General features: G+C 43.6%; 1 protein-coding gene and 1 long non-coding RNA gene across 4 annotated transcripts in view; one reads left to right on the top strand and one right to left on the bottom strand.

Annotated features, from left to right (window-relative positions):
* LOC119977895 overlaps positions 1-4,191 on the top strand; it is a 35,469-nt gene extending 31,278 nt beyond the window's left edge. Inside the window, exon 3 of the long non-coding RNA XR_005463314.1 lies at positions 4,125-4,191. This is a non-coding gene — a long non-coding RNA (uncharacterized LOC119977895). The remainder of the gene's footprint in view (positions 1-4,124) is intronic.
* Positions 4,192-9,314: 5,123 nt separating this feature from the next.
* Positions 9,315-16,755, bottom strand: tbxtb (T-box transcription factor Tb). Of its 3 annotated transcripts, none has more exons than XM_038808682.1 (8): positions 16,470-16,755; positions 15,522-15,786; positions 14,656-14,790; positions 14,310-14,371; positions 14,166-14,227; positions 13,873-14,049; positions 12,312-12,444; positions 9,315-10,926 (listed from the first exon to the last, which is right to left on the bottom strand). In XM_038808682.1, exons 1-8 carry the CDS (start codon positions 16,670-16,672, stop codon positions 10,659-10,661), a joined length of 1,305 nt encoding a protein of 434 aa, XP_038664610.1. In that variant the 5' UTR covers positions 16,673-16,755; the 3' UTR covers positions 9,315-10,658. The 3 variants fall into 3 exon arrangements, with proteins under 3 accessions (XP_038664610.1, XP_038664620.1, XP_038664630.1); XM_038808692.1 differs by having other exon boundaries at positions 13,873-14,046; XM_038808702.1 differs by having other exon boundaries at positions 14,166-14,224.

The raw sequence follows: 16,755 nt of genomic DNA, 5'->3' as shown, positions 1-16,755 counted from the left end.
GTTTGCGTGGGTTTCGCCCCCACAACCCAAAAATGTGCAGAGTAGGTGGATTGGCCACACTAAATTGCCCCTTAATTGGAAAAAAATGAATTGGGTACACTAAATTTATTTTTTTAAACTTTTTCAGTAGTCCATTTCCTGACGGTGCTAAAATGAAACCTGAGTTGATTCAAGCATCGAATTCTGGGAAAGATAAACATAGATATTGGAGGTGACAAGTTCAACAGCATTGATGATGAAAGGGAGATTGGAGGTGGGCCGGTGGTTTGCAAGGATGGTGAGGGCATGTCGTAGTTATCTTTTAACCAACGTCATGGGCTCCTCCATCATCATCCCTGGCTATTTATTGGCCCATTAACTAGAGGTGGAATAGAGGCAGGAGGCTGTGGCCCGGAAGTCCTCAAAATTGACTCCAAATCTTATGAACTCTCATGGTTTCATGTTAAACATGAAATAGGAATCCTACTGCTGATTGCCAACTGCCACCTTCCTTCGGCTGGTCAATCAGCACTCATCCATGTTGAACACCAACAAGTACTTCTTGGAAGAAGTACTGAGGGGGGGGGGGGGGGGGGGGGGAAGAGGCATAGAATGTACTCTGAGTGGGAGACTTCAATATGCATCACCATCGCCACAGAATTCTGTAATATTCCACAGCTCTTAAGCAAGGTGATTTCCCCAAGCTGCTTCCTTGATGCTTTGCCAGTTTGGTCGCCTGTTGAAACATTTCCATTTGTACACCATGCTTGCCTCCATGCATAAGTTCTGAGGTAGGTCAAAGCACAAGGCTTATTCTGCCAACTAAAGAGAAAGATTATCAAAGGAATAGAGTCACCTCCAGCAAAATGTTTTTTTTAAACTCAAAGAACATTGGCTTCACTTGCGACGCCAGCATTTATTGCCCTTCAGAAGGCAAAATACATTGAATTTACCATTCACAATATCTGCTTAACAAATGTCACTGCATTGTACTGGATGACTGTTACTATGTTCAGAAAGGTACCTTCTTTTACATGTTATTGTCATGTCTTCAAATTCAATATTCAAATGTCAGAAAGAATATATCATATTTTACCATTTGTACAGACTGTGCTGCATGCCTTCTGGGCCTATTTACTGCCATAACTCCTGTAGCAACCATCTGGTTTACGTGCTCTGTGATCTATTGGGTGGCATGGTGGCACAGTGGTTTGCACTGCTGCCTCACAGCGCCAGGGACCTGGATTCAATTCTGGCCTTGGGTGACTGTCTGTGTGGAGTTTGCACATTCTCCCCGTGTCTGCATGGGTTTCCTCTGGGATTGACCATGCTAAATTGCCCCTTAATGTCCAGTGATGTGCAGATGAGATGGATTGGCCATGATCAATATTCAGGGTTACAGGGAGAAGGTGGATGAGTAGGCCGAGGTAGAGTGCTCTTTTGGAAGGCAGTGCAGACTCAATGGCATGATTGGCCTCCTGCACTGTAGGGATTCTATGATTCCAAAATGAATCATGGGTGATTGTCGGTGTCCTTCTGGAATGGGAAACTACGAGACAGTATAAGAATTAATCCTGAATCTCTGCAGGTTTTGCAACACCTGAATCATCTCAGCAGAAGAGAAAACAGATCCGATGTGCAAAGGAGAGGATTTTTTTTTTAAATGCATTTGTGGGATGTTGGCATCGCCAGCTAGCCCAGCATTTATTGCCTATCCCTAATTGCCCTTGAAGGGGCAGTTAAAAGTTGACCACATTGATGTGGATCTGGAATCACATGTGGGCAGGAGTAAGGATGGCAGATTTCCTTCCCTAAATAATATTAGTGAACCAGATAGGTTTTTACAACAATTGACAATGGTTTCATGGTCATCATTAGACCTTCAATTCCAGGTTTTTTTAAATTTAATCCAAATTTTGCCATCTGTCATGATCGGATTTGAACCTGGGTCCCCAGTGCTTTACCCTGGACTCTGGATTACTAGTCTATTTAAAAAAAATAAATTTAGAGTACCCAATTCTTTTTTTTTCAATGAAAGGGCAATTTAGCATAGCCAATTCACCTAACCTGCACATCTTTTTTGGGTTGTGGGGGTGAGACCCACACAGACAGGGGGGGAATGTGCAAACTCCACATGCACACTGACCCGGGGCCGGGATCAAACCGGGTCCTCTGTACCATGAGGCAGCAGTGCTACCCACTGCGTCTCCATGCTTCCCTGTAATACCACTGCCTCTCCCAAATGTGCCCATCATCAAATCACCCAAAGCCAAATCGGAACAGTGGACCTTGCCAACAATACCACTAATGGGCAGATCCCCTTCTCTCACCACCTGCATTGTACTTAACATCCATTCTAAGAAACCTAATGTATCCATGTACAACAATAGCAACAACAATAATACCATCCATTTATACAGAATCTTCAGCATAATAAAACATCTCGAGGTGAGTCACAGATATAATCAGTGAAATATTGATACTGAGCCAACCAAATGTTTAAACAGAAAGAAAGGGTTTGAGCAGTGTCATGAAGAAGAGAAAGGCAGAGAAATTAAGAGGTTTGGGAAGGGATTCCAGACCCTTGGGTCAGACAGCTGAAAGCATGACCTGTCAAGCAAGTGAAGGATGGATAAGGAACCATAGTAGGAGGAACGCAGAGTTTTCGGAGGATTGTGGGCCTTAAAGTCATTGCAGAGACAGGTAGAAGTGAGGCCTGGAGGAATTTGAGTGCCACAGCAAGAATTTTAAAATTGACATGTTAATGGAAAGGGAGCTAATATCAGTAAATGAATGTAGGAGTGATGGGTAAATGAGATGGTATGAGGTAGGATTCAGGCAGCATCCTGAATTTAGCATAACCAATCTTTGTGAAGAAACCGGCGCACCCGGGGGAAACCCACGCAGACACCCGAGGCCGGACTCGAACGTGGGTCCCTGTGAGTCAGCAATGCCGGTATACATTATAAATATTGAGTGCAAATATTGTGTAAAAACTGAGACAAGGTTTGGCGAGAAAAATAATTCGTTCAAAAATAGGCTCCATCTCTTGTTTATTTGTGCCCTGGGTGGTTTTAATAACGCCCAGCAGGTACAAATACAATGCTCAGTTGTATTACAACACACTCCTCTCTGCTCGAGAGGACAGCCTTCAGAAGATCTGAAGGAGACTTCAGTGTACGTTGAAAGTAAAAGGCGGCACAGATGAGATCAGTGGCTTGTTTGTTTGCTTGTGAATTGAAATGTTGTTGGAAAGTGCTGCAGCTGAGTTAATATTTACTCAAAATGACCGGTGCTGTACAATGTCAGCAACCATGGATTTGCAACAATTCTCTTTTCAGTCTTCCTGTGGGAATAGGAGATACAAAAGTGCATCTTCCCTTGATTTCGTGTGATTTGCATGATGAATTTAGGTGCGTGTAAATAAACTTGTTAAATTATGATCCCAAGTGTCCATTGCATTCATGAGAAATGATTGACGAAGCTTTGGTTCTGTTGCTTCCAAACACATTGCATACATTGCCACACATGTCGGTGTGTGAGGAGTACTGACTTCCCAGTCGGGCGTTTTGGACAAGTTGGCCCTATTTCGCCCATGTGCTGAGGCTGGTTGTTTGTAGCCAGAGGCTATTCTGGCAGAAGTGAGTTACTTCCGTGCGGAAGTTACTATTAGTGTTGGGGGAATGTCTCTCAAAGTTCTAGCCATATGGCTGTTATCGCTCCTATTTCCTTCTGGTGAGCAGGTCAAGGCTAGAGAAACCTGTGATTCTGTCCCTCGAATGATAAGATATCAGAAGGAGACGGAGCAGTTGTTCCGGAGACCCGTCAAAATGTTAAACTCCCTGAGGACACTGAGACTCCGATGTCAGAATAAAGAATACCTTTCAAACTGACCAACCAGGAAACACTGTTATTATGGTATTGCTGTGCAACGTTTAGTTGAACAATATTTGAGTTGTCAGTAAAAATAAATAATCATACGGCCATTCCAAGCCCGCAGCTCTATCAGATCACAGACCCATCAATTAGCCAGGATACTTAACCAACTGGTAAAGATTTGTGAGCTTCATTAGTCGCTTCCTTCTCTCTCCACAGATGCTGTCAGACCTGCCGAGGTTATCCAGTATTTTCTGTTTTTGTTTCAGATTCCAGCATCAGCAGTCCTTGTGGTAAAGATTCTTCATTCCCAATTGTTTCACTTTGGAAATAAACACATTCCCTGGTGCTCCACCATATGAAAAAGACTTTGGAATATTATTTCAGCACTTCTCTTAATATTCCGTTATGCCAATTAAACAAGACGCTGTCAGCTTCTGAATTTCGGCAGCTCCTTCCAAGCCCGCGACCGCTGCCACCTAGAAAGGACAAGGGTGGCAGGCGCTTGGGAACAACAGCAAGCCCCCCACACCCCATCCTCACCCGGAAACATATCATGGTCCCTGTGCCAAAACCCTGCAACTGCGTCTCTCGCAGCCCTGTGGATGTGTCTGCAGCATACCAACTACAGAGGTTCAAGGTCCACCCTTTCTCGGCCACTAAATGCTTTCATTGCCAGAGACACACATCCCATGAACGAAATGGTCTGGGATTATGGAAATAAATTAATTTTGGTTTTCCACGCGATCCGCGGGAGGGAGCCGACGTTAGGAATTAATTTGGGATTGGCGCTGTTTCAGGGAAGATGGTTTCAGCATTTCAAAGGAGAACCAGTCCGTTTGAAATGTTGAGAACATTGACACTGCATGAAGAGGAAGGAAAGAGACCGAGGGTGGGGTGACACCGAGTACACTTCTGCAGATGGAGCTGCACCATGATCATTCCAGAGCATGTTGCTGCCCAGACTGCTCATCACATACAGTCTGTTCCCTAAAAAAATCCAAACCCGCCTTCCCGTTGGCTTCCCGCCGCCTTTAACAAACCGCTTTCCTCAAGCAACCAACATAACTTCCTCGGTTAGAAATCGGCGGTAGCTGACGGTCGGGAGTTCTGCACCATAATCATCCATCAGTGGAAAGAAATATTTTAATTCTGGTCTCCCTTTTCATATATTTCCCGAGTGTCTTAAATCTGTGCTCCCTCATTATCGCCCCAGCAATGGCGGGAACACTTGGCCAATATTTATCTTGGGAAAAGCTCCATCAGTTCCCCATTAATTTCCCCAGCTTTATTTTCTACCCAGTGAATCCCGGTGGTAAACACCAGAAGTGTACATTTTGTGACAGTTGGCTTGGTTGTAATAATGAAATACCCAGCCTGCCTGACACCAGGATTCTGTAGCAGCACTGGGGAGGGGCAAACTCGCGGGTTAAAATTATACCCATTCTCTCCTCGTGTTTTTAAAAAATATATTTTATTACAAACATGTATCAGAACAGCTAACAGCGAATAAACACCCCGGAAAACATACTTGCCAACGAACAACTACAGTCTGTACAGATTTTTCCTCTTTTTCACACCCCAGTCTCCTGTGAGGAACAGCCCCTCAAACACGGTTATAAACATCCCCCACCTTTCCTCGAACCCCCTGACTCATGCTTTATCTTCTCTAACCGCAGGAAGTCGTATAGGTCACCCAACCAAGCTGCTACCCCCAGTGGCAATGCCAACCGCCACTCCAGCAAAATTTGCCGCTGTGCAATCAATGAGGCAAAGGCCAAGACATCGGCCTTCCTCCTCTCCATGAGCTCCGGCTTCTCTGAGACCCCAAATATCACCACCAAAGTGTCCGGGTCCACCTCCTCCTCCACTATCCTGGCTAAGACTGTGAACACTCCCACCCAGAATCTTCCCAATTTTCGGCAACCCCAAAACATGTGGGTGTGATATTGGGCCCCACCCACACCTCTCCTCTCCTTGTGCTTTCAACTGTTGATCAGAAGATCATTGGGGCAGCAAAGTAGCATCATGGTTTCACAGCGCCAGTGTCCCAGGTTCGATTCCCCGCTGGGTCACTGTCTGCGGAGTCTGCACCTTCTCCCCGTGTCTGTGTGGGTTTCCTCCAGGTGCTCTGGTTTACTCCCACAGTCCAAAGATGTGGAGGTGAGGTGGATTGGCCATGCTAAATTGCCCTTAGTGTGTAAAAAGGTTAGGAGGGGTTATTGGGTTGTGGGGATAGGGTGGAAGTGAGGGCTTAAGTGGGTCGGTGCAGTCTCGATGGGCTGAATAGCTTCCTTCTTCACGGTATGTTCTATATTCTAAGAAAGGCCCGTGATTTTAACTGGGAGACAAACACAGAAAATACAGGATGCTGAGCCTCATATGTGGAGAACATGCAGACTCGATGCCTAACTTGCTGAGTATCCAAATTTCCAGCACCAAATATTCAATCTTTATTATCAAATTTCATTTACATTGCAATTTTAATACGGCGATGAACGGGCTGATTTCGTTAATGGTGTGCAGTGTAAATCCAATGAGCATCTAACTCCCAGCAGAAAGATTGACTCCATCCCTTTGTCAGGTGGGGCTGGCTGTAAGAATTTATGTTGAATGCATTGATATAGAAAAGGCTGCAGATGGTTTTACAGAGGGGAAGAAATAAATCTGGGATAAATCGCGGAGTGGAACTGGGAGGATTGGGATTAAATGACCTGGCAAAAAAGACGGGATCTGAAAAAATTGTTAAAAGTGAAGAGACCAGCACAAAGGTGACAAGGGGTAGAGAGGGAATTGCAGAAAGCAGAGGACCGGGCCGGCGCAACCTCTGAATTTACATTACAAAAGCTTCAGTCAGCAGCGCTCAGGCTGGTTAGTGTAAATACACGAGATGCCCAGATATTCCGATAGCACCTTGTATCTTCAAATAGATCTATTTCATCAACATAATCCCACGAATTGCAATCAGTCAAAGCGGAATATTGAACATCGGAGAAGTGCAAAGTTGCCTTGACTACAATTTATGGTCATTAAGTGTCACTGAACTAGAATGGGGGCGGAACCCTAAATGAATCGGGAAAGTTTTTGATACAAGAGATCAAGAGCATTGACTGGTGATACAGATTTAAAAGCCACCGCAGTGATCAGTGTTGCAGTTAGTTTGACATCTGTCGTACAAGCCAATATTAGTTTTCCCAAATTAAGGACTTAATTTTTTGTTACTGCTTGAAAATATATGTGTCAGAATTACAAATACTTGCCAGTGTTTTTGTTGCGAATCTTATAATGTCTCGAGTTTTTCAGGAATTATTGCTTCGAAATTACGCCGCAGTAAAACTGATCAGAAATGAGTTGCTGAAAATGAATATTTAAATACAGCGCCGGGGAATTTACTGAGAGCATTACATTTCAGAATGTTAAACATTGAGGTTATTTTTAAAATTAATTTGACCAGTCAATATTCTGTCCGTTTAGGCAATTATATCTTTATTATTTCGTGGTCCGCGGTATTGCAGTAACTGTGATCAGGGACAACCTTACACTTCCTTCCAGAGTGTGAAGCTTTGAGCTGTGCCGGGTTCTTCCTGATGCGCATTATTTATACCAGAAGCTCACACCGTCTTTCCCATTTACAACATTCCTGGGTGAAAGCTCGACTGCTTTTTGTTTTGTAAATAATACAGCTCCCTCCCTGTCTACTGGCTACATTCCACCTCGCTCTTTTCTCACGTCAAGGTTTGTACAGCTTTTATTGATCCTGTGCGGGCAATAAACAAAGCGGAAATGATGCCTATAAACAAGTGCGGCAGGACAGCCACCGCATCGAGTTTCCCCTCAGAGAGAATAGCAAGCAGAACCGTGTCGGCACTCAGTATTCTGGGTGTCTTTATTTTTGGTGGTTTTGTTCCATTAACAATGTGGGTTTATTTTACCCTTTTCGCTGCCCATCTCATCTTTTTTTTAGCATTTGTGCAAATACCATGCCAAACATCTCGGCGCTGTGACAGAACAAAATGCCCTGGGATCTTTGGGAGTCGGTCACGATTAAAGCCGTGTTCAGCGGGGCTCTGTTGAAAGTTTGAGAGTCGTCTCGATGTGAAATGACAGTGACGAGACTGGCGGGGTTGCAGCGTTGGGCCCCGGGGCTGTTTGCTCTCTCTGGTCTCACATGTTGGGTCCGTGGGTTTGTTTGGAGCTGGAGAATAAATAGCGCGATCTGGCTGAATGTTTGCTTTGCGTGTTTAACAATGACATTCTCCTAATGAATACTACTCCTTTGTGCACTTTTACTGCATCAGACTCTCATTTAGTAAGGAGTAAGTATTCCAAAGAAAAGACAACTGCCCACTTCAGCTCCCTCTTCATTTATTATTTGAAGATCTAATTCTTGACGTGTAATCCTGGATAAGATAAATAGCCAGTTTACTCATTGGAAATCTTCACTCCGTCTCCCCGTGTCTGCGCGGGTTTCATCCCCACAACCCAAAGATGTGTAGGGTAGGTGGATTGGCCACGTTAAATTGCCCCTTAATTTAAAAAAAATAATTGGGTATTTATAAAAAGGAAATATTCATTCCAGCCTCATTCGATGAAGCCCGGCCGTGTAAATCTCTAATTGGAGATTCTTTACTGGATGCTGAACGAGCTGGAGATGATGAAACTTCTGTAACTGGAGCTAGGTGACCGGTCCCCCCGACAGTTTGCAATAACGAGGCTGGTTGAGGCCTCAAATGCAAGGATCATTTGCAGGCAGTCTTTATCGCACACCAATTTCCTCCCTCACCCACCCCACCATCCCCCACCCAAAGCACACTATTAGTCAGGTGTTGCGTTTCTGATTTTCGTTCTTATGGAGATGACATTCAGTCCCATGGCACAAGTGTGGGGTATCAAGTTGAAGTCCTTACAATTCAGATAATTCCCTTGAGCAAACATTCCAGACCAACCAACCGACCAGCTTTGTGCTTCGCAAACTAAAATAAGATTTTCATGAATAAAACTAAAATCAGGATTTTCATGAATGGGAGGACGATTAAAATATCAGATCGTTCAGGTTAGGAATTATAGATAAGGGTACATTAAAGTCGCATTTTTACTGATTTATAAAAACACTTTAAGATGAAAATTGCGAAAGATTTAACACTGTGCTGATGAACTATTCTGATACTGACGGGCCATTGAATTCCCCAAATGTTCAGTAAAGAACTGTTATAAAATGTGATAGCATTGCCTCGGCATCAGTTCTCCACCATGGCATTGCCAGAATGATCCTCTCCTCCAAGCTGTTAAAATGTTTCCCTCTTTTGACATCTTACACCCCTTTAAATGTTTTATTGACCGAGTGCTTCGTCATAAAGATCCCTTTTGTTACCCACAAAGTTATCAGCCAAAGTGTAGCAACGCTGTAAATTACTTTTCTATTACAATTTTAATGCTTTTTCCCAGCGCTTGCGCTCTATTGCATTTTCAAGATAACATGAAGAGAAAAGAAGAAAATTCATGGCGACCAAACATAACACAATCTCGTTCACAGAAAAAAAGATGTGGCGAAGTCAAATGACGTGGATATAAGACACATGCATTGCTCAGCTGAGTATAGTCCAGCCAGAGACTGCTGGGCCCGGTGAGAAAAGTCGAAAATAATTTCACTAGAAAACTGAAATGTGAAAAGCTTCTAGGCAGCAAATCAACGCCTGGTCATTTTCGAGTTGGCAAATTAATGCAATTCAGAAAATTCAGTGAAATTGAGCTTTGTTTTACTAATACACGCGAATAGTTACCGACTGCAACACTGGTTTCACAGAAGAAAATGATCTAACAGGATCTTACACATTTTTGGATTAGACAGCAACAATTCTTCATCCCTCCGAGCTATCGGAGAGTTACAGATTGTGCCTGAGGCCACCTGGTTTAACGCGATTTTCCTCTCGAGAGCTCCGTCTAAATGATCTACATTTTCAACTAACAGGCGTTAAAAAATGTTTCTCCGCGTGAAATATCAGGTGAGCGCTTTGATTGTCTGAAAAATCAGGTTTGGTGAAAAATACGTTTCCCTCCAGCTCCAGAGAAAGGGAAGTTATGAGCAAGTTTTTTCCTCCACAGGCGCGCAGCATTTCCAGTTTTAATCCCAGAGTTTCCACATCTCCCGAGATTTTATCCGTGGCCTTTCGGTCACTTTAAAGAATTTTGCTACACTATTATCCATATGCGACCCAGGTGATGGCCATGATCATTGTCGAACAGTGCGGCCCGTTAGTTATCTATCCATTATATATTTGATCCACTATCTTGTTTTTTCTGCACCGTTCGTTCGGGAAAGGCCGTTGCTTTTGTAACCAATGACAGTGCCCAATGCTCGGACTGTAGCTGAGGTTGGATTTAAGTCACTGTGTATAGAAATTATGCTTCCTGACAATGACCTGCCTTTAACTTCATGGCATGATTTATTTTCCGAAGTAATGATGTGGCTTTATATTTTCTTTACAATAACTATGTTACAATAATTTCCTATTTTCTCTAAATTATAGTTAAGAGGAACACGCTATGAACACTGAACCATTCCCATTAAAGCATCTGACCATTCAAAAACAAATAAGGCTAGAGAGACTTTGTACTGAATTGACCATCTATACAGAGACATTGCGAGCAATCTAAAAAACAAGTTCATTTTTCCTGCCATTCTTTCGGATTTCCCACGGAGTATAAACATCAAAGTCCAAAAAAAGGTCGGAGGGTGGGAAACTCGCAATAAGTCCTTAAATTAAATAAATGGCCTGCGGTAGGCGAGAGGAGTGCAAGTGCTGTCACATGGATGGGGGAGTGACTGGAGTCCATGTGGAAGTGAGTCTGCCGTGTGGGGAAGCATCGTACTGGCTGTCAGACATCTCGAGGCCGGTTCCACTGTCGTAAAGGGGTGATCCTGAAGAGGTGGCGCTCACTGAATGAGCCAAAGACGGGTAATGAGCCGGAGAACCCCGCAGAAACTGTGAGCTCAGGCCGTTGGTCATGCCTCCAGACTGGGACACTGGGGTGATGGTGCTGTTACTGACTGACCACAGACTCGGGTATTGGCTGAAACAGGAAAAAAGAGGCAACGAAAGTTAGGAAAAGCCGTTAAACGTTTGAATACTGTCATTTGGGGGACGGGGCTTACATACAAATGGTGGTAAGTAACCAGTAGGAACAGCGACTAAGTCATTAAGTGCTATTTTGAACCTTGCTATTTTATTAAGTTACAAAGTTATGTGCCAACGCTCACTAAATCTTCAAATTGGTTGAATATGTTCGACCATCAATGTTGATCATTAAGGCACAAGCCATTATCTCGCAGAGAGATATTCAAACAAGGGATCCTTTCTTAACTACATTCCATATTCCTGTGGCATTCTCTATTGGACAACTACAGTCTCTGGATTTAACACAATCTCATTTAGAAGAAAACAGAATTCTTCAAGGAAACGAATCTGACTGAAACTGCAGAAAATCTCCAGTGAGATCCTACCTGTAGGTGGCTGTGGGCCTCCTCAGAAACCTCTTGCTTTTTAAAAATTTAGAGTACCCAATTCATTTTTTTCCAATGAAGGGCCAATCCATCTACTCTGCACATCTTTGGGTTGTGGGGGTGAAACCCATGGAAAATAAATTAGTTGGGCACTTTAAATTAATTTTTTGAAAGAGGTAACCTCTGGATTGGATTTCCAAGAGAAGAAAAAGCTCATCCATTATTTAATGTCCCCCCCCCCCCCCCCCCCCCCCCGTGTCTCGGCCTTTTGGCTAAAATTAGGTCAGGTGTAATGCCTGGATCTGGTATGTCTTTCTTTTGGGGACCATGAATTAGACTCAATTTGAATTGGTTTTTGGAGCAGGCAAGGAGCTGGATTCGGGGTTTGCCCCTGCCCACATTCTGAGCTCTTGCTTTGTAACTCTGATAAAGTAATAATTTTAATATTTAATGTACGGGCTACATGGGCTTTGTAATTTCCTGGAAAGTACAATTGCAACATCTGCCCGTTCAAAAAGTACTTAGTTGCTATGACAGATATGCGTTTGCATTTTGAATTAATGGATTGTGGTTGGGGACACGGTTTGCTTTGGTACCACATCTGCCCATCATTGCTTTTCTCAAAATAATTTTGTGGGAGTGTGGGGAGTTATATATATTTAATTCACATGTCAACAAGGATGAAATGTGAATCAGTGGAGCCAATGTGTGGAACCAATGTTTAGGTAATTTCGTGGTTTAATTTCTATTTGCTTTAGGCAGCAGGTTGAAGTCTAAGTCAATAAAATGGTTTGGCAAACAGTGTTAAAGTATTAGCATTGGGGATTTGGTAACACTGGAATTTCTAAATCCCCCGAGAAACAGATGACATTTTTGCTATAATGAAAAGACCCCCACCCACCCCGTCGAAGTTGAGATACATTCATTAAGGTTATACTGCCGATATGTCCCATACCTAGAGCTGGGAGCACTACCAGCGTTGTGTGTCATAGGCAGCATGCCGGTATGCGTGGAAACCTGCAGACTGGACCAGTTGTCATGGTTGGGAAGCATGGAGAGACAGGCCGAGGAGTTATCCGGATAGCCAGCTATGAAAATTCCCAGCAAATTAGCAGTGGCACAGTTGTCAAAACTGAACATAGCAAAGAGTGTAGCAAGTCTGCATTCAATTAAATCATCTATAAATTATGACACTGTGTGAAACCTGTTCCAGCCATCTGAAAAGTATTTTTATAAGTTTGGAAACAAAAAGTTTATTAGTTAAGAACACTATGATTTTCATAAAATGGGCTTCACAAAATAGCTCACATCTTGCTATGTGCCAAGTGCTAGATATCCAAATAAACGGTCCGCTTGAAAAGACGTATAGAATTGTATTTACCAAAAACAAATTTACCAAATCAATCATTAGGTACTTTCATGTTTAAACTTTTGTAAAGTGCAAGAGGGTATGTAATAAGTAATGAAGGTTATAATAAAGCTATGCGTAAAAATAATGGTTTACAGTCAGTAAAATTAAAACAGTGGAATCGCTACTGATTTCACCAACCTCTTTATCCATCGCAATCATTATCTAGATTTATTGATATTATTGCATTTAGCTTTTCTAGAACATTCCCCGACATGTGTTTGTCCACTCTGTATATCTCGGTATTGAAAATAGGTCCGGTAACACTATCTTCTGCACTTGCACCTTTTAGTTCATTGTACCTTAAAAACTTTGCATTCCTTTTCTCGCTCAGTCCCTTCACAACCAGCGGGGGTTCCAAACCAAAGCTTACTCACTGCTTAATTTCCTCCATCCAATTTCTCCTCTCACCCTCGGTGTTACATCATCACCTTAGCACACCCCCAGCCCCCAACCTCTACCAAGGTAATAACTTTGGATCTTCACCTTATTTTTTTTTTCAAAGATTGTTTTATTCTTTCATGGGATGTGGATGTCTGTGGCTGGGCCAGCATTTGCTGCCCCTCCCCATTTGCCCTTGAACTGAGTGGCTTGCTCTGCCATTTCAGAGGGCAGTTAAGTCAACCAGATTACTGTGGGTCTGACGTCACATGTAGGCAGACCAGGGAAAGACGGCAGATTTCCTTCCCCAAAGGGAATTACATGTTTTTTTTTAAAAGATAGTTTCAAGGTACCTGAAGCTGGTTTTCACAGCTGCCCGGATGGAGTTTGAACCCATTTCTCTCGAGCATTAGCCAATGCCTCTGAGTTACTAATCCAGTGACATTAACTAAATGCACTGACCTGACCTCCTAAAACTACCTGCATAATAGGTGACAAAATTATCATAAATTAGGCCCAAGCACTGTTGGGAGTCACTTATTGAAGAGTTCTATTCAGATGCGATAAAATTACGTTTTTAAATGCATTAGTATGATAAAAGACACTATTGGCCTTTGATATCCATGACCAGTTCGACGTTTTTACACAAAGCGACCCTTTAATGAATATCCTTTTCACAACCACTTTAAATGATATCTGTTATATTTTGGAGCAGTGTTCCACTTACTGGGGGAGTTGTTTCTGTGTGTGTATGGGCTGGGATATGGTGCAGAGCGGTGGCTCCGGAGGGTGGAGTAACGTTCGCAGCCATGAGGAGTAGAGAGTGAGAGTGGTCCTCCAAACTGAGCGTGAGGGTTAGAAGGAGGGCACAGCGTACCTGTACCAGGCAGAAACCAGCTACCTACTGGGCGGGCAGAAATATACATCCAGTCAGAGACAAGAGACAAGAAACTGTGCGCTCAGAGGACATATAGAACATCTATGCAAAATAACTCTACCATGCCCAAAAACAAAACTTACATTGGGAATATCCAGATTGCTGACTGTCAACCACGTCATCTAGCATTTCCTTGTGATCGCTTCTGGACAAGAAAAGTCCATTAACAGAGAGCACAAATTTGTTCTTACACAAAGTATTGTAACATAATACCCTCTCAGTCTCACCTCTCTTTGGAATCAAGGAAGGCTTTTGCAAACGGGTTGTACTTAATCTTAAGAGCTGTGATCTGTGAGGGGGAAATAAGATTCGTCAGCTTTATATCAGTGTTGTTACTCTCGGGTAATGTTTTGCTGCGGTTTACATTTGTTCATCTTCGGTGTTGGCAAGATACCGTGAATAAAATGCAGTGACCTAAGATTTTACAGATTGATTAGTCAGCGCCGATCTACATTTTAGCATGATCGCAGTTTCAGGACGGCCCGCGTTTATTGGTCACCCGCATTAATAATACTTCTTGGTTCCGTCCTGGTCTTCTGAAGTTCTGAGTTAGTTTATTGGCGAGATGTTTACCTCCTCATTCTGGTAGGCTGTCACGGCGATGAACTGAGTTTCCGGGAATGAATGACTACTGATCATTCTCTGTGGTCCCCCGACTCGCACGATGTGAATTCTGGGCTCGTATTTATGAAGAGAGTTCAACATGATCTGCAATGAGTATTTAAAACAAAATACAAGGTCGGTCCAGATGTCACTGCCATTTAAATAACGTCTACATTGAAACATCCCTAGACACTGTACAACATAGCTGTTTCCCCGTGAGGAGAGTGTTTCAGAGAGTGTACCAAAACCTCAGCATCCTACCCACATTGGGAAATATTTGAAGCAATCGACAGGATTTAAGGCTTCAACATGTAAATCAACAACGCCATTCCAAAGCGTTGTTACCTCCAGTTTTACACGGATTTCTTTTGGAATTGAAATGACTTGGTTCAGTTCATATATAGCTAACTCTAGAAAGTTCCGTACACCCAGGTGCTGCCGTTATATTTCTCCCGTTTCCAGGATATTGTGGAAATATTGCTAAAGTCAGGGGCCATCGCGGAATATCATCGGGCAGCATTCAGAAAGTTAAAAACCATAATTTTAATTCTCGGTATTATTTGCTGCAATGGCCTTGGCGTTAAATAGTTACCCTTTGTCGATTGACATGATTAAAAACTTCCTTGTCAAGATTGTCGAGAGCGCGGACATTTTGCAAGACATATGCCATGACCCCAGATCTCAGCCTTATTGAAAGAAAACACGGCAATCAGTCGAGTTGGACATCGCTCTGAATTGTTTATCAACTGGGAGGAATTTACTCTCGTTCAGATTTTGAGAGACTGGGGCTTGACCAAGTGCTGGCGAGTAATGTTTCACAAACCGACACAACGTACCTGTCCTCCGCCGTTGAGTTTGTTGGTGAGTTTGACTTTACTGAAGGAGACGGGCGCCTTCATCCAGTGCGCCCCGAAGTTGGGAGAGTCCGGGTGGATGTACACACAGCTCGGGGCCTGAGGCTCCGGTTTGCCACCGGGAACCCACTCTCCGTTCACATACTTCCAGCGGTGGTTATCGGCCGCCACAAAGTCCAATACAAACGAGTACATGGCGTTGGGATCCAACCCTGACACATTGACTTTCAGCACAGGGAACATTCTCCTGGGAACAACAAAGAAACCCCAAAGAAGTGAAGGAGAAAGGGTGGAGGGTACTCGTTATCAAACTCCCGAGTCATTTGCCTCCTACACGGAGCCAGAACAACTCATTCCACAGCGCCTCTATCATTTGACCCACATGTAATTGCAATATGCAGAAGAAAAGTAGTCTCATTCCGACATGGAGAGGAAAACACAAAGACTGTCAGCTTAAAGCGGGTGCTCTGTGTCGCTCTAATGATAGAATCTACATAAAAGAACACGCGTTATAATTTGACCCATTTATTGTCCAATAATATTAAAATCTCTTAAAATCTCGGGCAGCACGGTAGCACAGTGTTCACAGCGCCAGGGTCCCAGGTTCGATTCCCTGCTGGGTGACTGTCTGTGAGGAATCTGCACATTCTCCCCGTGTCTGCGTGGGTTTCCTCCGGGTGCTCCGGGTTCCTCCCACAGTCCAAAGACGTTCAGGTTAGGTGGATTGGCTATGATAAATTGCCCTTAGTCACCAAAGGTTAGGAGGGATTATTGGGTTACGGGGATAGGGTGGAAGTGAGGCTTAAGTGGGTCGGTGCAGACTCGATGGGCCGAATGGCCTCCTTGTGCACTGTACTATGTTCTATCTCCCACAGCGACAGAATCAGATGGACATCCCCCAGTGGAAACGCGGCTCCTGCTTGCACTTACCTGCCATTCTTGGTAACGATCATTTCGTTCGTTAGTTCCTTAAACTTCAGCCACAGATCCAGGTCTTCCAGGTTGACTTTCAGCTCTCTCTCGGTGGGGTCTCCTTTCTCACTTCCAGCCTGCAGCTCACTCTCCACCGCACTCAGAAGATGGTCCACGCGGTACTGGCCACTCTTCCCACTCTCTGTTGCACTGGAACTCATTGTCCTGAGAGCCCAGTGATTTCTCCCAGTTGATTTCTACTGCAACGGGTGCCTCTGGTAACTATAATCCCTTTTACAATCTC

This window comes from Scyliorhinus canicula, chromosome 1 (assembly GCF_902713615.1).
Source record: "Scyliorhinus canicula chromosome 1, sScyCan1.1, whole genome shotgun sequence".
Taxonomy (NCBI): Eukaryota; Metazoa; Chordata; class Chondrichthyes; order Carcharhiniformes; family Scyliorhinidae; genus Scyliorhinus; species Scyliorhinus canicula.
The sequence above is the reverse complement of the archived record's forward strand: the minus strand, read 5'-3'. Positions and strand labels throughout refer to the sequence as shown.